Source organism: Eriocheir sinensis, chromosome 61, assembly GCF_024679095.1.
Source record: "Eriocheir sinensis breed Jianghai 21 chromosome 61, ASM2467909v1, whole genome shotgun sequence".
NCBI classification, from domain to species: Eukaryota; Metazoa; Arthropoda; class Malacostraca; order Decapoda; family Varunidae; genus Eriocheir; species Eriocheir sinensis.
The window spans coordinates 9,998,914-10,021,589 of record NC_066569.1 but is presented as its reverse complement, the minus strand read 5'-3'; the positions used below and the strand labels follow the sequence as shown (position 1 = coordinate 10,021,589).

Genomic DNA, 22,676 nt, shown 5'->3' with positions numbered 1-22,676 from the left:
CTGCCACCCACCTGGTCGTAGTCATATTCCAGTCCATCAGGTAGGTCGGCCTCCACCTGGGGCTCCTCCCGGGGGTAGCCGTCCCCCGCCCTCACTTGCAGCAGGTGTACGCGCCCCTGGGTGTCCCTGGGGGGGGGCATTAGGGAAGGGAAGGAGAAGGGGAAGGTTGTTATGAAGGGAAGGAGGGAGAAAGGGAAGGGTTATTATTATTACTATTGTTAATATTGTTGTTATTATTATTATTATTATTATTATTATTATTATTGTTGTTGTTGTTGTTGTTTGTATAGTAGCAAGTGTAGCTAAGACAAGACATATCAACCTAACCCAACCCAACCCACCCAAACCCAACCCAACCCAACCCAACCCAACCCACCCAAACCCAACCCAACCCACCCAAACCCACCCAACAACTCACTTGGTCCTCAGTGTGAAGGAGGTGAAGTCTGGGGTCACTTGCTGTACCCTGGACCATCCGAGCGCCTCCAGGTGGACCAGCAAACACCTGACCAGCGGCTCGTTAAGCTCCACCTGCCCCACATCCTCCTCCGCCTCACCTGCCTCCACCCTCTCCTCCACCTTGGCAGCAGCACTCTGAGGGGAGGGAAAACCTGTTGGTGAGACGGGAGAAAGAGAGAAAGAGAAAAGGGAAAGGGGAGGAAGTGGAGGGAGGTTGTGAGTGTGGTGGAAGTGGAGGAAAGGAAGTATGGATGATTAGGTGGAAGAAAAAGAGTGGTAAAGAAAGGGAAAAGGGAAGGAGGAGAAGTGGAGGAAGCAAGTGAGTTGAAGTGGAAAGAAGTGGAGGGTCATTAAATTAAGTGGAAGTGAAGGAAGATTGAAAGTTTGCTGTGGGTGGAAGAAAGAAAGTGGATGATCGGTTGAGTGGATGAAAGAAAGGGAGAATTCAGTTGGTTAAGAGGAAAATATTAAGTGGAAGTGGAGAGAAAGACCGTGAGTTTGGTGCAAGTGGAAGACAGGAAACAGAAGTGGAGGAAGCCTGTAAGTGGATGAAACGAGGTAGGAGTTTGGTTGGTAGTAGTAGTAGTAGTAGTAGTAGTAGTAGTAGTAGTAGAAGTAGTAGTAGTAGTAGTAGTAGTAGTAGTAGTAGTAGTAGTAGTAGTTGTAGTAGAAAATAAAGTGGGTGAAAAACTACTTACAATCATCATCATCATCATGTCAGAGGTGGATCAAAACTTACACAGATCTTTTGGAACCTGAGGAGAAAGCCGAGAACAGTGCTGGATGATGTCTGGGCCTGGAAGAGGGAACGAGGAAACACTATCAGAATCTTCTCTCTCTTCTTTTTCTTTTCCTTTAACATCAAAAGAGGCATTGGGAACATGGTTAGAATCTCTCTCTCTCTCTCTCTCTCTCTCTCTCTCTCTCTCTCTCTCTCCCACTACATACATTACCCATATATAATTTCCTCTTAATTTTTCATAAGATCTACTGATGTGGTAAATGTTAGTAATTCAGGCTAATGACAGATAGACAGACACAAATACTTCCTGTCATCTATGTATCTGTCTGTCTGGGGGCTAGGGAAGAGGGGGAAGGTGAGGGAAGGGGGGATGGTCTGGGGGTTAAGGAAGGGGTAAGGGAAGGGGGGATGATCTGGGTGTGAGGGTCCGGGGTGAAGGAAGGGGTGAGGGAAGGGGGTATGATCTGGGTGTGAAGGTCCGGGGTGAAGGGGTGAGGGAAGGGAGGAAGGGGGGGTGAGGTCAGCAGCTTCCCACCTCCTGCAGCTGGTCCAGGCAGGTGCGGGAGAGGCAGTGTAGGTGTGTATCAGAGCAGAGTCGCATCCCCTCCACCCCAGGGAAGTGTGGAGTCTCCAGCCGCACCTCTCTGTCCACACCCTGAAACACCACATCAGGCTAGTCCTTGATGATGTGGAAATGGAGGGGAAAAAATATGGTGGTGGAAATGGTGAGGAAATTTTATGGGAGTATTGGTGAGAAAATGGCCAGATAAATGGTTGTAAAAATGGCAGAAAAAATGACAGGAAAAATTACAGGAAAAATGGCGAGAAAAATGGCAGAGAAAAAATGGCAGAAAAAATGGCAAGAAAAATGGCAGAGAAAAAATTACAGGAAAAATGGCGAGAAAAATGGCAGAGAAAAAATGTCAGAAAATATGGCAGAGAAAAAATTACAGGAAAAATGGCAAGAGAAATGTCAGAAAAAATGGCAGAGAAAAAATTACAGGAAAAATGGCAAGAGAAATGTCAGAAAAAAATCACAGGAAAAAATGTTGAGAAAAATGGCAGAGAAAATCACAGGAAAAATGGTGAGAAAATGGCTTGAAAAATGGCTTGAAAAATTACGGTTCAGTTACCACTCCCCAACTTACTGCAATGTTCATGAAGCCGCAGAACTCATGTGGGGGCTTGGCGGGGAGGGAGCGGGGGCAGAGGAGGGGGAAGTGTGTGCACAGCTCCCACACGGCCATCGCCACACACACACACACACACACACACACGCCTGCCAGGATGAAGGAGGGACGAGGGTTTGTGGAAAGTTAATCATATTTGCCAAAACTCATTTTTCAAACATTTCTTTACTTATTTTCTTTCATTTCATTTTTCACTTGTATATTTTTTTTGTTTGCTACTTTTCATCAATGAGAGAGAAATAATTGGATGGTTTAGTTAGGATTGTGTCTAACCTGTTATCACTGTTACTTGCTCAAATTAAAAAAAAATAATAATTTGATAGAAATCACAGTATGGCTTGTTTTTTGTTTTTTTTTTGTTTTTTTTACAGGAAAGGAAGCAGATCAAGGGCATAAAAAAAAGTGTAGAAAAAAGCCCGCTAAACACTGCTCCTAAAAAAGATGAAAGTGAAGAGTGGCCAAAATAGAGGTCAACTTTGGGTGGAGGCGTTCTGATACTCTCCTCTTGAAAGAGGTCAAGTCATATGCGGGAGGAAATACAGATGAAGGAAGGCTGTTCCAGAGTTTACCAAGGAAGGGGATGTTAAAATTTCAGGTACTATGGAATTTGCAATGGAAACATAACCTATTGTATTGCGATTTATTCTACGCAATACACATTTAAGGCCAGGATCACACACCCCGACTCACCTTTTAGGAGTTTCCCGGCTGTTCCTCCCAGCTAAGTGCCTACTTAATATCCCTACCCAATGGGCCCAAAGGAACGAGATAATCAATAGGTCACTTAGCTATACGTCGAGGGTTTTCAGAACAGTTCTGAGGTGTGTCGGTGGAGTGCGCCGGCCTTGTAGTAATAGCTGATGTAGTGCCGAGACGTAGTCACCCGTTGCCCTGTGTAAAACTTAGTAAGAAGTTTGTGCACAGAGTTTTTACCGCCGCGAAGGCTTACAGCTGACTGCTCACGGGGATGTGGACTCGTCTCTTTCGGATTATTCTAGATTCTAGAACCTTGGTTCGGGGAGCATTCAAACCGCAACTGCTGATTTTGATGCCCCATTTCTCTACTAAATTACCCTTACTTCCCGAACAACCCTTAATTCCTAACACATTCCCCACAAAAGATTGCAATTTTAAAATTGCAGTGAACAATTTGAGGAATAAGAATTACTACAAGAGTTGTTCAAATCTGAGATGTAAATTAGGACGTCTTAATGTTTTGGTGCTGGTGGTGCCAGGCTCACTGTTACTGTGGTGTGCGGCGCCATCCCCCAAAGCATTTTATGGAGTTGCTTTTAACTTAGTCCACATTTTAAATTTTAAGGAAAGTGGGGTATCCTCACCTTTTATTTCAAAAGAGGGTGTAGCATTTTATTTAGATCCTCACTCAGACGGTAATGGGTCAAGAGTGTAGCATTTATAAGGCAAGTCCTCGCTGACTTTATTTTGTCAAAAACGTGGTATACTGTAGACTTATCCTCGATATCCTCACTCTGAATGTACTATATAAAGAGTGTAGCATTTTAAAGTAAAGAAGACTTATTTAGCTTCATTTAATTAATTTAACTTGTTGATGATAATTGTGACCTTGCGTAATGAACTCCTTAGGATCAACCTCCTCATTTAGTTTTTCCTTAGTAGATCCAGATATGATTAAAGAAATATATAAAAATGTGTTTACCAATAAATTCTAACTTAAACATCACCTACTAAAATTGCTCAAATCCTTCAATGCAGGGGAGGTAAATGATTCAACACCCAGTTAGTATGTGCAGGGGAACAGAACAAGCACGCACCCAGCCAAGCAATCCTCAGGACCCAGTGCAACAACCCCGGCACATTCAACTGAATGGAGCCACAGGGCACCACACCGAATCCCAATTACTTGCGGTGGCTGAGCGCGTACCTAATTCCGCCCATGATGGCCATGCGGTATCTGATCAATCCTTCCTGCTTCAGGTGGACCCCATCCTCAAAATATTTGGGGTGATTTAAGTAGTTGGCTGCCCCCAGCAGTATTACATTATCTATTAGTTTCTGTTTTTTCAAGGTCTTATTCAGGTAATTGTTTAACACCTGTCTCCGCTGGTTAAATTCAACAGGCTCTGGTATCCCAGAACTATTGCCAGCGGAGCAGAACCTTGGTTCTATCTGAACTGCTAGTTTCAGGCAGTTTGGGCCAACTACTTGGTTCAACCTTGTATAAAAGGCACTGGCTCTGTTGTTTATTTCACTGTTAGTCACTGTATTGACAATAGAGTTTCCCCCAAGAATGGTAACCACCACCTCGGGGTTGAGGTTGCTTATGGCGTCAAGGACCCATGGGTTGTCCAGGAAGTATTGGTAATCTTTGCCTGGAGACAAGAACTCAAACTCGAGTTTTACTTCTTCCCCATTGTCCAAGGTCACAGAGTCTTCCCACCCAGGCAGCCACTCCAAATATCTAACATACGAGTGGCCGACCAATACCACCAGCATTGCGCAGCTGACCTTAAAATTTAAATTTAGAAAAAGGCGGCAGTGCTAAGTGAATACAAAGGAGGCTGCCTCCTTGAAGAGGAGTCAGCAGTCTGACGCAACGTCACGAGGCAGCGCGGCCGTTGCTCCAGGCCGGTTATTTACGGATCATTATACCTGACTGTTCTGAAATTATACTGCGATTTATTCTACGCAATACACATTTAAGGCCAGGATCACACACCCCGACTCACCTTTAAGGAGTTTCCCGGCTGTTCCTCCCAGCTAAGTGCCTACTTAATATCCCTACCCAATGGGCCCAAAGGAACGAGATAATTAATAGGTCACTTAGCTATACGTCGAGGGTTTTCAGAACAGTTCTGAGGTGTGTCGGTGGAGTGCGCCGGCCTTGTAGTAATAGTTGATGTAGTGCCGAGACGTAGTCACCCGTTGCCCTGTGTAAAACTTAGTAGAAAGTTTGTGCACTGAGTTCTCATTGCCGCGAAGGCTTACAGCTGACTGCTCGCGGGGATGTGGACTCGTCTCTTTCGGATTATTCTAGATTCTAGAACCTTGGTTCGGGGAGCATTCAAACCGCAACTGCTAATTTTGATGCCCCATTTAGCTACTAGATTACCTGATTACAAGTCACAAAGAAATAACTTATGATAGAATCCATTTCACTTTCAAAACAAGTAATTTGTGACGAGAACAGATAACAGTGGGATAATAAGCACATTAAAATCTATCTGCAAGACTGTAAATGTCAACCACTTGATTAAGTTTGGATGTCATTCTGGATAAATACTGACTCAGCTGATTGAAGTGGTGGCTTCCCAACTCGCTGATCAGGGTTTGATTCCCGGCTACGGCAAAGCTATCACCTTCTCATGCTTATAGAAATTCTCCCTATTTCAGAAGCACTCTCTCGTGTTATATTATGGTACATACATCGGGGTACTGGTGGTGTGTTGCTGCCCCGGGTCTTACCAGGATGAGCTCCACAGGCATAGAGCTCCAAACATGCCAACACACCACAGTATATAGATGATGTAACAAAAATGAGGTGTGATTTAGAACACTGTGGAAAGTGTGTTGTGAAACTGGCATTGTCCATTTCTTTTTCTCCCTTCTTCCTTCGCCTCCATCATTGCCGCTAGTAATCTCTTAAACACTGACAGGCTAGGTGCTGACACAACTGAGGGAGGCAGGGCATTGCAAAGATTGATGACCCTATTAGAGAAAAAGGACAATTTACAGTTTCACCCAACCAACGATTTTACCGTTTACCGTTGATGTGGTTTCAGGCCCCGGTCCGCCGCTGTAGCAGCGCTCCACACACGCGGAGATTGTGTTGGAGTATAGAAAAGAGAAAATCCTGGCATTTCATCTCTCTCTCCTTGGTTGGTTGAAACCTTAAATTGACCGAGAAAAATCTTTTGCGTATCTCAATATGAATACGCTGACGCAATATTTTAAAAGCATGGCCTCGGGTATTAACTCACTAAGTAAATAAGTGGCAACACGAATATATGGTGAACTTACTACCTCCGGGGAACCTCAGGCTTTACGGGTCACGTGGCAGAGGCCTCGAGAGTGAAAAAGTGGGTGTAATTTCGCGCGTGTTTACCATTAAAAGGCCTCCTCCACCCGGGAAGGCGCATTCGATAAGGCCCATTTATTTACCTTCTGTCAAGCTTCAAAACTACAATTTGTGGTATGAATTTGCATTATATTGCGATTCGAAACATAGTGTAGAAGTAACGGCAATGTTATTAAGCTCAAGACCATATGGAAGACAAAATTCGATGAGTTGCAGGGTCTGTGGTCTTTCTCGGTCTGGGTACGTCTTTTGAGTTTCTGAATTTATTTCCGTCTCCTCTTCCTTTCTTTTCTTTTCTCTTTCTTTGCCAAAATTTATATAGTACTGTCTTTACTGTCTCCATATATCTGTTTTCTACCCTCTACCCAGGGAAGGCGCATTCGACTAGGACCCTTTATATATTTCAAGCGCTTAAAACTAATGGAGTTACTTGTTATTTATATTAAAGAACGACAAAAAAAAAATTCAAGATGGCAAACAATCCCTAAATAACCCTTCCAAGCAGCGTAATTAAGGATAAAAACGCCCAAAACCACTGAGGGGCGGCCACAGAGTTAAATACGTCTATAACTCTGTGAAGGGACACAAAAATTACAAAAAAATCCCAAAATCCCTAAAATCCCTAAATAATCCTTCAAATCCTCTTAATTAAGGAGAAAAACGCCCAAAACCACTGAGGGCGACCACACAGTTAAATATGTCTATAACTCTGTGCCCGGACTACAAAAGGGACACAAAAATTACAAAAAAATCCCAAAAGCCCTAAAATCCCTAAATAATCCTTCAAATCCTCTTAATTAAGGAGAAAAACGCCCAAAACCACTGAGGGGCGACCACAGAGTTATATACGTCTATAACTCTGTGGCCGGTCTACAGAAGGGACACAAAAATTACAAAAAAATCCCCAAAGCCCTAAAATCCCTAAATAATCCTTCAAATCCTCTTAATTAAGGAGAAAAACGCCCAAAACCATTGAGGGGCGGCCACAGAGTTATATACGTCTATAACTCTGTGCCCGGACTACAGAAGAAACAAAATGATGACAAAAAAATCCCCAAAGCCCTAAAATCCCTAAATAACCCTTAAAAACCTCGAAATAACAAAGCCCTAAAATCCCTAAATAACTCTTAAAAATCTCGAAATAAAGGAGAAAAACGCCCAAAACTAGCAAGGGGCGACAGGACTTGACCCTCAAAAAGCTAATATCGGACTACAGATGAAACAATAATAACAAAAAAATCCCCAAAGCCCTAAAATCCCTAAATAACCCTTAAAAACCTCGAAATAAAGGAGAAAAACGCCAAAAACTAGCAAGGGGCGACAGGAGGTGAACGAAAAAAATTAAAAATCGGACTACAGATGAAACAAAAAATTACAAAAAAATCCCAAAAGCCCTAAAATCCCTAAATAACCCTTGAAAACCTCGAAATAAAGGAGAAAAACGCCCAAAACTAGCAAGGGGTGACAGGAGGTAATGGAAAAAAACTAATATCGGACTACAGAAGGGACACAATAATAACAAAAAAATCCCAAAAGCCCTAAAATCCCTAAATAACCCTTGAAAACCTCGAAATAAAGGAGAAAAACGCCCAAAACTAGCAAGGGGCGACAGGAGGTGAACGAAAAAAATCAAAAGTCGAACTACAGATGAAACAAAAAATTACCAAAAAATCCCAAAAGCCCTAAAATCCCTAAATAACTCTTCAAAACCTCGAAATAAAGGAGAAAAACGGCAAAAACCATCAAGGGGTGACAGGAGCGGGCGCGGGTAATGGCGAGCGGCCGTGGCGGGGCAGCAGCAGACGACGCTACCATGGCAGGCTTCCATGACAAGAACTCACGGGTGGTGGGCACATGGAAGGTATATTAAGACCCTGCACAGCCTCCTCCACATATACCCCAAGTTTCAGCCCCCCAGCACATCCCTGTACCTATGAATCAGCCCCTCACGAACATCGATTCCCTCATCCCCTCTATGTTATTTCTCATTTCGTGTTTATAAGCTTATTTACTCTTTATTTTATTCATTTTTGTCCCGCTTTTATCCTGTATTCTTCTTGTTTCTCCCTTTCTTTATTTCCTTATTCCTGTCTTTTATTCGTCTTCACATCTCCTTCATTCTGTATCTTCGTAATTCCCTTTTTATTCATTTTATTCATCAACTTATTCATTCTTCTTATTTCCCTCTTATTCATCCTCATGTGTCCCCCTGTTCTTGTTTGTCCACTTCCTGTTTATTTTTATCTGGTTATTCATTTTAATCTCCTACCTTATCTTCTTCAGTCCCCTATTATTCATCTTCTTCATCTCCTTATTCATCTCATCACATTATTTAATCATCTTCTTATTCATCGTTATTTCCTTACCCATTTTCATCATCCTCTTCTTATTCATTTATTTTTCACATTCATTTTTATCCCTTTATGCATCTTCTTCATCCTCTTATTCATCGTTATTTCCTTACCCATTTTCATCATCCTCTTCTTATTCATTTATTTTTCACCCTATTCATTTTTATCCCTTTATGCATCTTCTTCATCCTCTTATTCATCTGTATTTCCTTTCCCATTTTCATCATCCTCTTCTTATTCATTTATTTTTCTCATTATTCATTTTTATCCCTTTATGCATCTTCTTCATCCTCTTATTCATCTTTATTTGCTTTCCCATTTTCATCATCCTCTTCTTATTCATTTATTTTTCACCCTATTCATTTTTATCCCTTTATGCATCTTCTTCATCCTCTTATTCATCTTTATCTCATTCATATAAAGAAATATTTCATTCTTATAATCATCTCTCTGTTCCCTGATTCATCTTTTTATCCTTATTCATCTTTACTCTTCTCATTCATCTTCTTTATTCATCATTTTTCATCCCCCTTTTCACTCATATTTTTCCTTATTTTTCATTGATATTTTTCTCGCATCTTCTTTGTTGTCTTCTAATTCTTTACATTCTTTGCTTATTCATCTTCTTCTCTTTCTTCATCTTCATTATCCTCTTATATTCATCCCCTTCTTATTCCTCTTTATCCAGTTATTCAATTTTTTTATTCCTTCATCTTATTCATTATTTCTTCATCTTTTAATATATTCATCTTTGTCTTATTTATCTCTTCATCCTCTTCATTATATCTTCTTATTTACTCATCATCTGCATCTTCTTCATTTCCTCATCTTCTTCATTCGACCATTCATTCACCATCCTTCTTCATCCCTTTAGAGACCAGAGTTGAGAAAGTCATAAGCGAGGACCTCAAGACTCACTCCTTTAACCCAGTAGCAGCGGGGATCATGTTTCTTAATGGTCCCTCCAAGCGAGAAAAATGAGAAAAAAATCACCCCTCATACAAGCCATTTCATAATATATATCAAAGCATTTGTGGTCAGATTATGTGTCATTTATTTTGGCGGGTTGATATCATGGCACAAATTTGGCCCGTCGCTGCTACACGGTAAAGCCACAAATTTGGCCCGTCGCTGCTACACGGTAAAGCCACAAATTTGGCCCGTCGCTGCTACCGGGTTAGATATGTGAGCTTGGGCACCAAAATATTTAGATATGTGGCTCTTAGACCTCTTTGTTTTCTCATAATTATAATTCCTGGTTGCTTGTGTGTGTGTGTGTGTGTGTGTGTCGTACCTCAGCGTAATAACAACCTCTCATTTTCCAGATTATCGAGTGCGTGTCCTTGTCGGGGTCGTCAGAAGCTACAGGCATTGAAGGGTGAGTGCGTGATGGCCCAGGAGGAGGAGGAGGAGGAGACATTGAAGGTGGAGCAGGAGGTGGTGGTAGGAGAGGAAAAATTTAATGTTTCTATACGCCTCCCTCACCGTCCTCTCCCCTCCGCACCCCACAGCACAGAGTTTGTCCTGTCCGAGGCCGGTGATGTGACATGGAGTGTGACGGACAGCTGTGACGCCCTGCCGCTCTTCTCCTGCCAGATGTACGAGCTCTACACCTACCAGAACCTCCAGTGTTATGGCAATCGCACGCTGCTACGCTTTGCAGCCTACAACGGACACATCATTGAGTTCAGGGTGTGTGCTGGCTGGGGGTGATGGTGGTCGTCTTCTCTTCCTCCTCTTCTTTTTCCTTTTCTTCTTCTTCTTTCTGCTGCTACCGGGTTAACGTCATTCAAGGTGTTAATGCATCAATGAGGAAAATTATGTTTCTTGATATCTCTCAGGTGTCATGTCTTCTTCAATTTCCCTCCGTGACCTCTTGTATTCTTAGGGTCGTATTAAAAGAAAATTCACCGACTAACAACGCATATTTGACAAGGCTTTCGTAGGAGTTGTGGGCATTTCCAGGGGTAGTTTTATGACCCTGGTGGTAGTTTGACCCTTCCTCTGTACCCAGAGCCTAAAGAAACACTCATTAGAACCTGATCGATCCCTCCTTTGACCTTTAGAAATAGCTGATGTGAGAAGCGAAAGTCGTGTAATACCAACCCCAGTGTCCCATACAAACAGCTCATCCCTGTCGGTTGTTTCCGTTCCCTTCATCGCCCTGCACACTGCAACCAGATCTCACCCCAGCTACATATTCCAATCTTGTTCACTACACCGTCAGCTTATCATTATATCCTCATCCCTAATGTTGCATCGAGCTTATCTTTTCTCTTGTAGTTGCTCATGTGCTTCTCTGGGGACATGTTTAGAAATGCAACACCTAAATATCTTTCCTCTTATGCCCCATACTTTATAATCCCAGCCATGTCTCTTGGTTCCTTTCACCAATGCAGAACTTTACATTGTTAAATTCCACTGTGTGTGTGTGTTCATCATTCTCACTCACTCATCCCTTTTTTTCTTTGCCACAGTTGGACCAGCCGGTGATGTCACGAGACCTGATGCTTCTTACATATGATGGCTGGTTCATGCTGCAGTGCGAGAAGGTGAGGGAGGGGGTGGGCAGGTGGTGGGAGGGTGGTCAGGTGAGGATCAGGGGGGAGAAAAGAGGAGGAGGTGATAGAAGAGACAACATAGAAAGGACAGGGATGGTAGTGGGTAGATTGGGCAGTGTGTGTGTGTGTGTGTGCTATCCTGTCTCCATAATTTATTATCCAGTTCGCTTTAAATTCACTTTTATAAATTGGTACAATGTTCACTCTCTTCCACTCTAAGTGTGTATGTATGTGTGTGTGTGTGAAGGTGTGTTTCTACCCTCTTGTTCTCTGTTCTATGTGTGTATGTGTGTTAGTAGGTGTGTGTGTCTACCCTGGTCACCATATCACCTGTCCCCCCTCAGCTGGGCACCCCGGATGTCTCCCCCGACCTGCCCTACTCGCTGCTGCCGGCTCTCCACGATGGCTACTTCTCCGACGTCACCATCACTGCCAAGTCTGGGAGGAAGGTGAGGGAGGGGGAGGCAATGACTGACAGGGGTCTCATATTATTAACACCTTCACTATATTTGTTTGATATCACCATTATTGTTGTTTTTGATATTGTTATTGATATTTTTATTATTATTATTATCTATTGTTATCATTGTTGTTATTATTGTTTTGGTTTCATCCTTCCTCATTTCTTTCTTCTTCTCTTGTCACCTCTCCATTCATCTCCTCTTTTCCATTCCTCTCCTTCCCTTCCTTCTTGTCTCCTTTTCTCCTCTTCCTTTCTTTTCCCTTCTCCTCTTCTCTCTTCCTCTCTTCTCACCCCTCTCTTTCCCCTCCTCCTCCTCTTCCTCCTCCTCTCACCCCTCCTCCTCCACACAGTTTGAGGTACACAGCATCATCTTGGAGTCCAGTGAGCCTGACATGGACTGGAAGTGTTTGGAGGGACTGGACGACCCCGCCCTTGAGACAGTCCTCCACTACCTGTATGCTCGCTGCCTGCCCCCAACCCTCACGCCTGACACCGCCCGCCGCACCCTGGAGGCCACCGCGCACCTCCTCCCTGCTCTCACCGACCTCAAGGAGAAGTGCGACGTCTTTATCCGCAACACCGCCCTCAGAAATAGTGAGTGTGGGCGGGAGGCTGGGTGGGAGAGAGACGGGAGTGAGTATATGGGTGTTAAGTAGAGGGTGGGAGTGACTGTTCCTTCCTCCTCCTCCTCATTATTGAATCTTACATACGTACCCTTTTCTTCCCTCTCTATCCCCCTCATCATCATCATAAATGTGTATACTCTTTCTTTCCATCACTATTCTTCATCCACCTCTTCTTCATTAACCCGGTAGCAGCGATGGGCCAAATTTGTGGCTTTACCGTGTAGCAGCGACGGGCCAAATTTGTGGCTTTACCGTGTAGCAGCAACGGGCCAAATTTGTGGCTTTACCGTGTAGCAGCGATGGGCCAAATTTGTGCCATGATATAAACCCCAAAAAATAGATGATACATAATCTGATCACAAATGCTTTGATATATATTATGAAATGGTTTGTGTGAGGGGTGATTTTTTCTCATTTTTCTCGCTTAGAGGAACCATTAAGAAACATGGTCCCCGCAGCTACTGGGTTAAATCTCACTTACCCTTTCTTTCTCCCTCTGTCTCCCTCCTTCTCACCGTCATAATAACTTATACTCCTTCTTTCTCTCTTTCACCATCCTTTCCTCATCATCTTAACCCGGTAGCCCGTCGCTGGTACACGGTAAAGCCACAAATTTGGCCTGTCACTGATACACGGTAAAGCCACAAATTTGGCCCGTCGCTGGTACCTTGTTAAACTCCTATGCTCTCTTTCCTTCACTATCCTTCCTCATCATAAACTCATCCTTTTTTCTCTCCTCTATCCTCATCATAATCTCACACTCACACTCATCCTCCTATCCCGCCTCACCCTTGCTCTCTGTGATGGTAATGGTGGTGGTGTCTTGCAGGGTTGGTATCGAGAGAGCCTGGGTTCGATTCCCGGGCAGAGTGGAAAAATTTGTGCGGCTTTTCCGATACCCTACGCCCCTGTCCACCAGCAGTGAATGGGTACCAGGTATTAATCGGGGGTTGTGTCCCGTCTCCTGGGGTCTGTTGCCTTCTCCTATAATGCCTTCCCCCTCCTGTCTCTCTCCGGCATATGACCACAGATGTTGCGCCGACTAAATGAAACTTTCCAACTTTTCTTGCAGGGTTGGTATCACTGATGGAGGAGGTGCAGGAGTGTGTGGAGGTGATGGTACAGATCTTCAACCCAGCGGACCCAGCGGTGACCAGCCCGACCCACCTCATCGCTGTACTCAAGGCGGCTCTCAGACAGATGGCCATTGGTGAGTATTAGGGAATAACCACACTTTGGATTTACCTTGTTATTTATTTTTTTAAGGTATAAGAAACAGCTCAAGGTCAAAGCATGGTGAAGATTTTTTTTTGTTGTTGTTTTTTAAGGTACGAGAAACAGCTGAGGGGCAAAGCGTGGTGTGTGTTTAGATGTGGTGAAGGTTCTGTGTGTTTTTTTCTTTTTTCATCCATATATTAACAAAGTGTGGTGTTTTTGTGACCCATATGTTAAAGAGAATGGTGTGTATTTAGGTGTGGTGTGTGTGTGTGTGTTTGTGACCCATATATATACTAATACAGCATGTTGTGTGTTTAGATGTTGTGCTAATTGTTATTACCTCTGCCATCTCACACACACACACACACACACACACACACACACACACACACACACACATACACACATAGCCCCCTACCCCCTTTCTCTTCTCCTTCTTTCTTTCTCTGTATCTCTTTCTCTTTTTTCTTTTTCTCTTTTGTCATTTTTTCTCTTCTCTTTTTATCCATATACTAAAAAAGCTAGGTGTTTTTTGTGTATTTAGGTGTGGTGAGGGATCTGTGTGTGGTGTTTGTAATTGATATACTAAAAAGGATCTGTGTGTGGTGTTTGTAATCCATATACTAAAAAAGCTAGGTGTTTTTTGTGTATTTAGGTGTGGTGAGGGATCTGTGTGTGGTGTTTGTGATCCATATACTAAAAAAGGGAGGTGTTTTTTTGTGTATTTAGGTGTGGTGAAGGATCTGTGTGTGGTGTTTGTGATCCATATACTAAAAAAGGGAGGTGTTTTTTTGTGTATTTAGGTGTGGTGAAGGATCTGTGTGTGGTGTTTGTAATCCATATACTAAAAAAGGGAGGTGTTTTTTGTGTATTTAGGTGTGGTGAAGGATCTGTGTGTGGTGTTTGTGATCCATACACTAAAAAAGGGAGGTGTTTTTTTGTGTATTTAGGTGTGGTGAAGGATCTGTGTGTGGTGTTTGTAATCCATACACTAAAAAAGGGAGGTGTTTTTTGTGTATTTAGGTGTGGTGAGGGATCTGTGTGTGGTGTTTCTAATCCATACACTAAAAAAGGGAGGTGTTTTTTGTGTATTTAGGTGTGGTGAAGGATCTGTGTGTGGTGTTTGTAATCCATACACTAAAAAAGGGAGGTGTTTTTTGTGTATTTAGGTGTGGTGAGGGATCTCTGCGTGGTGTTTGTAATCCATACACTAAAAAAGGGAGGTGTTTTTTGTGTATTTAGGTGTGGTGATGGATCTGTGTGTGGTGTTTGTAATCCATATATTAACAAAGCAAGGTGATTTTTGTGTATTTAGGTGTGGTGAAGGATCTCTGCGTGGTGTTTCTAATCCATACACTAAAAAAGGGAGGTGTTTTTTGTGTATTTAGGTGTGGTGAAGGATCTGTGTGTGGTGTTTGTGATCCATACACTAACAAAGGGAGGTGTTTTTTTGTGTATTTAAGTGTGGTGAAGGATCTGTGCGTGGTGTTTCTAATCCATACACTAACAAGGCTTGGTGTGTGTGTGTTCAGGTGTGGTGAAGGATCTGTGCGTGGTGTTTCTAATCCATACACTAACAAGGCTTGGTGTGTGTGTGTTCAGGTGTGGTGAAGGTTGTGGAGCTGAGCCAGGAGTTTGAGCGGTGTGGGTGGCAGCTGACCCAGAGCGAGCAACACGAGGCCATGCGCTACACTCGCTCCCGCCTCCCGCCGCTGCTGGTGACGGTGGTGCGCCTCCTCGGGAACATGCACGCCTCCCTCCTCGCCCTCAACCACCACAAGCGACAGCAGTTGGCACAGCAGCTCGTCCCGGAGGTGAGGGAACAAGGGTGCTCTGTGGGTTTACTACCAACGACCAGGCTAACGATGCCAGATTGTTATTTTCACTACATTGCATTTTCCGGTTCTTGACACTTAACCCGGTAGCAGCGACGGGCCAAATTTGTGGCTTTACCGTGTACCAACGATGAGCCAAATTTCTGCCATGCATAAACTGATCACATATGCGTTGATATATATTATGAAATGGTTTGCGTGAGTGATTATTTTTTCTCTTTATTTTGCTTAGAGGGGCCTTTAACCTAACCTAACGTAACCTAACTTAACCTAACCTAACCTAGCCTGACCTAACCTAACAAACATGACCCCCGCAGCTACCGGGTTAATTATTGCAAAACGACATCAGTAAGTAATCATCTGAACGACAACTATTGATGAATCTTGTTATTGGGGTGCAGGAGATAGTTCATGAGTCGGAAATGTGCAAATAGAAGACAATTTTTACGATAATCTGGCAACTCTGCACGAGGCCCCATCAAGAAAGCCCAGGCGCTGTAGACCAAACTTAAAAGAAAATAAATAAAATACGGCAAAGGAGGGAGTTCAAGGGCAAAAAACAATAACAACAAAAAGCATATGTACTAGACGCTGCTCCGATTTACAAGAGAGAGCGAGTGGCCGGACATCAACTTTCCTTTTCTATGTATTTATGACTCCTGTGTTTGTTCCTGCTAACAAGGTGAAGTACTATAGTCACCTTTCGTTAAAGAGGGTGACGTGTGGGATGAGTATTAGAACTGTTTTTGCTTTGTCTGACAGGTGGTTGATTTCCAGTGTTACCTTCCTGACTAAATGGTAACTGTGGTGTGTGTGCTTCCAGATAAAAGATAAAAGAATAGATAAAAGAAAGAAAGATAAAAAGATAAAAGAAAGACTGGTAGTTGATTTACAGTTATTGGAGGCTCTACAGGTGAGTCATTTCCAGTCTTGCCTTCCTGAATACATGATAACTTCTTTCCAGCTGACACCCTTTGTTTCCAGATCTTCATGAACATGTTTAAAATTGTATTAGTTTACACATTAAGATCACAACACTTGGTTTACAGTTATTGGAGGCTCTACAGGTGAGTCATTTCCAGTCTTGCCTTCCTGAATACATGATAACTTCTATCCAGCTGACACCCTTTGTTCCCAGATCTTCATGAACATGTTTAAAGTTGTATTAGTTTACACATTAAGATCACAACACTTGGTTTACAGTTATTGGAGGCTCTACAGGTGAGTCATTTCCAGTCTTGCCCTCTTGACTAAATGGTAACTGTGGTGTGCTTCCAGATCAGCTCGGTGCTGCAGACGGTGTGTGTGGACGTGGGCTCCCTGAGGACCAGCCTGGAGCACATCATCCAGGCCTCCTCCACCTCCCTCGAGTCCTCGCACTCACCCACGCACCTCCTCGCCAAGTCCCTCAGGAATGTGAGTGTCGGTTGCAGGCCACTGATCTTATCTTGTTGTATTTTTAACTGGACAGAGTGAAGCTCATGCTGCCCTGTCTTTTGAAACCACTTTTAATATTTTTCTTTAAAACTTGATGTTTTTATTATCACACAACTTCTCCCAGTTATATATTCCTGATCTATGGCTGTGTCTCTGTCTGTGTATATGTGTATGATTTTCCAAAGAATTCCTTAGCTATTTAGTATGGAACACAGCACCGAAGATTAACATCCCCTGTTCATTAATTATAAAGTAAAACAAAACAAGTAAGAATCTTCCCTACAAAAAAAAGGACATCAGAGTGTTCCTTTTCCCTTTATAATTCTCTCCCTGTAATTGTAAAAAGAGAAGAAAGGAGAGTTAAAAGTGCTTCCCCACCCTCTCCTGCAGGACCTCCACCTCCGGGAGCTCCAGAAGCTGCGGATCCTTCAGGAGAACCTCACGTCCTTCCTCAACTCCCTGGTGCATAAGCGGGAGCAGTTTGAGGAGATGGGCGGCGGGGCGCGGGTGCGGGGCGTGGCGCGCATCATCAGCCACTTCACGGAGGAGCTGATGGTGCTGCCGCAGAGGCTGGAGGAGGTGGCGCAGGCCCTCGAGGACATGATGGAGTGGTCCGAGTACAAGTTTGTGTTCAAGGGCGCCACGTCAAAAGTGGTGAGTGGTCTTGGGGCCTCTTGCAGTTGTTTTACCCAGAATGTATCTCGCTTAGTCTTCATTGAGTGTTACCGAGGCGAAGAGGAAAACTGCGAAAATGTTCATATTAGGTACATTAGTGCAGTGAACCTCCTATAAATATGGTCACTTGTACAGTATATGGTGGCTTAATCAAGGCCCAGATATAAGGGAGGCCGACTGCAAGATGTATGGTTTCCAGTGAACATCTTGATTCATGCCTGTATTGATTATCCTGCCTCCACATCCATAAACATTTGTGTGTATAATATCTGTGTGTCTGAGCTCGTATATCCTTGCCTACACATGCATCAAGCCACTCCCTCCTCTTCCACCCCAGGGCAGCATTGTGGAGCGCCTGGTTGAGCACCGCGGGGTGATGGAGGCGCTGGTGCTGGAGATGGTGGAGCGCGTGGGCCACCCTGCCTTCACCGCCTCCCTGCAGCACCTGGGACTCCTGGCGCCCTCGCAGCACCCATCGGCGGGGGAGTCGCCCTCGCCGGTGGACCTCACGGCTCAAGGTAACGGATGAGGAGGAGGAGAAGGAGGTGAATTGCTCTCTGTTTTAGTTTTTTGCTCGATAGTTTTTTCTTGAACCTTAAGGAAGAGAAGGAGGAGGAGGAGGAGGTGACTTGCTCTCTGTTTTGATTCAGTTTTTTGTTCGATAGTTTTTTCTTGAACCTTGAGGAAGAGAAGGAGGAGGAGGTGAATTGCTCTCTGTTTTGATTCAGTTTTTTGTTCGATAGTTTTTTCTTGAACCTTGAGGAAGAGAAGGAGAAGGAGGAGGAGGAGGAGGAGGTGAATTGCTCTCTGTTTTGATTCAGTTTTTTGTTCGATAGTTTTTTCTTGAACCTTGAGGAAGAGAAGGAGGAGGAGGAGGAGATGAATTGCTCTCTGTTTTGATTCAGTTTTTTGTTCGATAGTTTTTTCTTGAACTTTGAGGAAGAGGAGGAGATGAATTGCTCTCTGTTTTGATTCAGTTTTTTGTTCGATAGTTTTTTCTTTAAGTAATATCATGAAGCTGTGTTGTCCTCTATCCCCCTTTTCTATTTCAAACACTGGGTCTATCATCTATTAGGAGTCAGCTTGTTCTTACTGATTGTTTTGGGTTTTTGTTATATAGATTTTTTGTTGAAGTGATATTTTGCTGTGTTGTTTTCCAGCTTATTTTTATATTTTAACATTTTATTTTAAGAAGGTTGCCGAGGATGATGAGGAGGCGACTTGCTCTCTCTGTTTTGATTCAGCTTTTTGCTCTGTAGATTTTTGGTTGAAGTGATATTGTGATGGTGTGGTATCTTCTAGCTCCTCTTCTTCCTTATCTTCTCTTCTCTTCTTCTTCTTCTTCCTTTTCTTCTTCTTTTTCTTCTTCTTAAAAATATTGTTACTATATTTTGTCTTGATATGGTCATCTTCCTCTTCTTCTTCTTGGTCTTTTTCTTCTTTTTCTTCCTCTTTTTCTTCTTCTTCCAAACACTGTCACTACATGTTGTCTTTTTAATGTTCTTCTTCTTCTTCTTCCAAACTATTATTATTTGTTGTCTTGATGGTCTTCTCCTTCCTCTTCTTCTTCTTCTTCGTCTTCTTCCAAACACTATCATTATATCTTGTCTTTTTATGGTCCAGCAGAGTTCAAACGTTCCTCCGAGGACCTTGGCTCGCCGGGAGACTCAGAGATCTTCATTGACTCCAGCTCCCGCACCGCCCCAGGAACCTCAGACCAGCCCAGCAGCAGCGGGGGTGGAGGAGGCTGTGGCCGGCAACAACAACAGCCCGCATCCACCACCACAACCACCACCACCACCACGACTAACAACACCTCCTCCTCCTCTTCCTCCCAGCCCGACGGAGATCCTCTGTCTGATGACCTCCCACACTCTAAGGTATGTGGTGGTGGCGGCGGTGGTGGTGGTGTGGCAGTGTTAGTGGTGGTGATGGATGCCTTAAAAGTGGAGGTGGTGGTGATGGTAGTGGTGGATAGATTGATGGTTGTATTTTTTAGTTAGATGTCATTTTGATAATAGATTTTTTGGATTTTTTGGATTTAGTGGATTTGGTTAGTTTTATAATAGTTTTCATAAGTTTTGATAGTTTTCTGGATGGCTGTTGTAGTCTTCTTAATAGTTTTCAGGATAGTTTTGATAATAGTTTTCATAATAGTTTTCATAATAGTGTTCATAAGCCTTGATAGTTTTCTGGATGGCTGTTGTAGTTTTCTAAATAGTTTTCATGATAGCTTTGATAATAGTTTTCATAATAGTTTTGATAATAGTTTTCATAATAGTTTTGATAATAGTTTTGATAATAGTGTTCATAAGCCTTGATAGTTTTCTGGATGGCTGTTGTAGTTTTCTTAATACTTTTCTTGATAGTTTTGATAATAGTTCTGAGGATACACACGCCTGCCATCCCCCCGCAGCTCAGCCTGGTGCAGCGGGTGTGTGAGCCTCCACCCTCGCGCAGCAGCCCCCTGGCGCTCAACGTGGCTCGCCTCCTCGTCTCACCCATGCTCAGCGACATGACCTTCGTGGTGGTGCCGCCGGCCGGTGAGTGCCTCTTTGACCTGACCTGACCTCACTTGTTCCACCTGACCTCAACCAAACCTGCTCTGACTTGCCCTAATGTAAGTAAGCCTGACATGATCCACCTTTGTTCTAACCTAACCCAACCTCACCTGACCTGACTTGCCCTAATTTCACCTGACGACCTGAATTATTGAAATCTAATAATTATGACCTGGCCTGACTTGTTCTCATCTAATCTGACCTGGACTTTACCTGCCTTGATTTGCTCTAATGAAAGCAAACCTGACCTGAGCTGACCTATCTTTGTCCTAACATAACCTCACTTGACCTGACATGCCTTACCCTTATTTAACCTGACCTGACCTGACCTATCTTTGTCCTAACATAACCTCACTTGACCTGACATGCCTTACCCTTATTTAACCTGACCTGACCTGACCTATCTTTGTCCTAACATAACCTCACTTGACCTGACATGCCTTACCCTAATTTAACCTGACCTGGCCTGACTTGCCCTTATCTAACCTGACGTGTAACACTCCGCCTTGTCCGCACACAGATGATGAGGGGTCACTGTCCTCCAGCCAAGAGGACCTGAATACCCTTGAGGGGCAGGACACCAGGGTAGGGGGAGGCACCAACAAGGACAGTGATTGGCCGGAACACTCCACCCCGCCCCAGCCTGGCCCTCCTGCCCCACACCCCACCTCCTCCGCCTCCTCCACCACCGCCGCCACCACCACTGCTGCCTCTGCCATGCCGAAGGTGTCTTCTACCGTCGTCCGAAAGGTGAAGAAATCCCTGAGCCTCGACCACCGTCCATCGGCGCGGGTGCCCATGCCCTCCCACGCCTACAGCCTTGACTATGATGCCATGAGTTGTGTTGGCGACGGTGGGCTGCCCCCGCCCTCCCCCCGGACCAGGGAGGGCAGCGGCGACAGGGGTGGCACCACCGACACCTCTGGCACCCTGTTATGTGATGGTAGTGTTAAGTTGGTCCGCGAGGAGGAGGCGGGGGAGGCTGGCAGGGGATATGTGGGTGGCGGGGCAGAGCTGGGGGGCAGGAGCAAGGCCGTGCCCCTCCTGGTGAGCTGTGATAACACTGAGGGACGTGCAGAACTCTCCTCCAAGGTGACTCAGAGCAGGGAGGCAGCCAGTGACCTTAAGTTCCCAGCAGGACACAGGGGCACAGGGGAACCTCTCATGGGGGGGTTGAACGAGGAGGAGGGAGGCATGTGGCGGGATACAGCCAGACAATCAAAACAGGAGACTGAGGTGTGTGTCGAGGAGGGACGCAGACCAGGAGAAGCATACCCAGCCCCCGACAGCACCACCAGGAAGGGGAGACTCACCAAGACCCAAAACATCGTCATAGAGGATGGCGTGACCCCCTCCAAGCTCCCCCAGACCCCAGGCTCCCCGGTGTGCAAGGGGAAGACTGAGGGCTCGGCTTGGGAGGGGGTGGAGCTGAAGGCACACAGGGTAGTGGTGGCGGCGCGCTGCGAGTGGTTCAGGCGAGCGCTGCTTTCCGGCATGAGGGAGGCCATCGACAGGTGAGGGAGGAGGTTGGAGGTGTTGCTGGGCTCACTTTTCCCAGCCCTAAGTTTAGTTGTCTGATCTCTCTTTCGGCCACCTCTTTTGAATTTTTTTTTAGGAGCAGCGAGTAGCAGGCTTTTTTTTTATTAGTGTTTCCTTATTTTGTGTGCCCTTGAGCTGTCTCCTTTGTTGTAAAAAAAAAATTCTGTTCAGGGTCGGGAGTTTTGCTTAAATAATGGCACTCCCTAATATGTTCTTTTGCTCTATTCTTCTATTTTCCTTGTTTTCTTGGTAAGGTGAGGGAGTAGGTCTGAGTTCTTGATGTGGCTCACTCTTTCATCCCTAAGTTAGTTCAGTTCAAGTTTGTTAGTCTTGCCTTTATATCGGCACTCCCTGATGTGTTCTCTCATTGTCTGGGTCTTCTGTTCTTCTTGTTTTCTTGGGGAGGTAAAGAGCCATGTGTACCTAGTTATTTATTTTTATGGTGGTTGAAATATGTGTTACCAAGCCCACCTTCCTGCCCCGGCCCTCTCCGTCACTTAAATATGTGTTACCAAGCCCACCTTCCTGCCCCGGCCCTCCCGTTACCCTGAGCCTTCCCACAGATGCATTGTGGTCCACGGCTGCAGCGTCCACACCTTCCAGCTGCTGCTCCAGTTCCTCTACGCCGGCCACGTGGAGTGTTCCTCGCTGCCCCCAGACCAGCTGGTTGACCTCCTGGTGCTGGCCGACCACTATGGGGTGAGTCATGTGATGGTGCTGCTGATGATGCTTGTGTTATGGGAGGAAGACAAGCTGAACTCCCTCCTCCCTTGGACTTAAATGCCTTCAGGAGAGGAGTATTAAGACACTTTACTAACCCAATTTGATACTCTGTTTGATTAGTCTGTCTTTATTATTGTGTTGTGGGAGGAAGACAAGCTGTACTCCCTCCTCCCTTGGACTTAAACACCTTCAGGAGGGGAGTTTTAAGACACTTTACTAACCCAATTTGATACTCTGTT

At 44.5% G+C, this 22,676-nt stretch overlaps 2 protein-coding genes across 11 annotated transcripts in view; one reads left to right on the top strand and one right to left on the bottom strand.

Moving 5' to 3' along the window:
* The window catches only part of LOC126986420 (E3 ubiquitin-protein ligase FANCL-like), a 10,178-nt gene extending 3,671 nt beyond the window's left edge, over positions 1–6,507 (bottom strand). For 2 of the 7 annotated variants that reach the window (XM_050842567.1, XM_050842573.1), the window contains exons 1-6: positions 3,078–3,224; positions 2,350–2,480; positions 1,737–1,856; positions 1,199–1,255; positions 419–594; positions 12–126 (exon numbers count right to left, since the gene is read on the bottom strand). In XM_050842567.1, the coding sequence (XP_050698524.1) occupies positions 12–126; positions 419–594; positions 1,199–1,255; positions 1,737–1,856; positions 2,350–2,448 (567 nt within the window). In that variant the 5' untranslated portion in view covers positions 2,449–2,480; positions 3,078–3,224. Of the gene's footprint in view, positions 1–11; positions 127–418; positions 595–1,198; positions 1,256–1,736; positions 1,881–2,349; positions 2,481–3,077; positions 3,225–6,386 lie in introns of those variants that run through there. The other 5 variants (XM_050842569.1, XM_050842570.1, XM_050842568.1 and 2 more) reach the window with 5 other exon arrangements.
* Positions 6,508–8,194: 1,687 nt separating this feature from the next.
* Positions 8,195–22,676, top strand: part of LOC126986418 (uncharacterized) — a 24,159-nt gene continuing 9,677 nt past the window's right edge. For 3 of the 4 annotated variants that reach the window (XM_050842564.1, XM_050842562.1, XM_050842565.1), the window contains exons 1-15: positions 8,195–8,309; positions 10,125–10,177; positions 10,311–10,491; positions 11,277–11,351; positions 11,705–11,809; positions 12,174–12,417; positions 13,522–13,659; positions 15,270–15,481; positions 16,781–16,918; positions 17,330–17,593; positions 17,952–18,132; positions 19,238–19,494; positions 20,031–20,157; positions 20,696–21,689; positions 22,278–22,413. In XM_050842564.1, coding sequence (XP_050698521.1) covers positions 8,220–8,309; positions 10,125–10,177; positions 10,311–10,491; positions 11,277–11,351; positions 11,705–11,809; positions 12,174–12,417; positions 13,522–13,659; positions 15,270–15,481; positions 16,781–16,918; positions 17,330–17,593; positions 17,952–18,132; positions 19,238–19,494; positions 20,031–20,157; positions 20,696–21,689; positions 22,278–22,413 — 3,195 coding nt within the window. In that variant the 5' untranslated portion in view covers positions 8,195–8,219. The remainder of the gene's footprint in view (positions 8,310–10,124; positions 10,178–10,310; positions 10,492–11,276; positions 11,352–11,704; positions 11,810–12,173; positions 12,418–13,521; positions 13,660–15,269; positions 15,482–16,780; positions 16,919–17,329; positions 17,594–17,951; positions 18,133–19,237; positions 19,495–20,030; positions 20,158–20,695; positions 21,690–22,277; positions 22,414–22,676) is intronic. The other variant, XM_050842563.1, reaches the window with a different exon arrangement.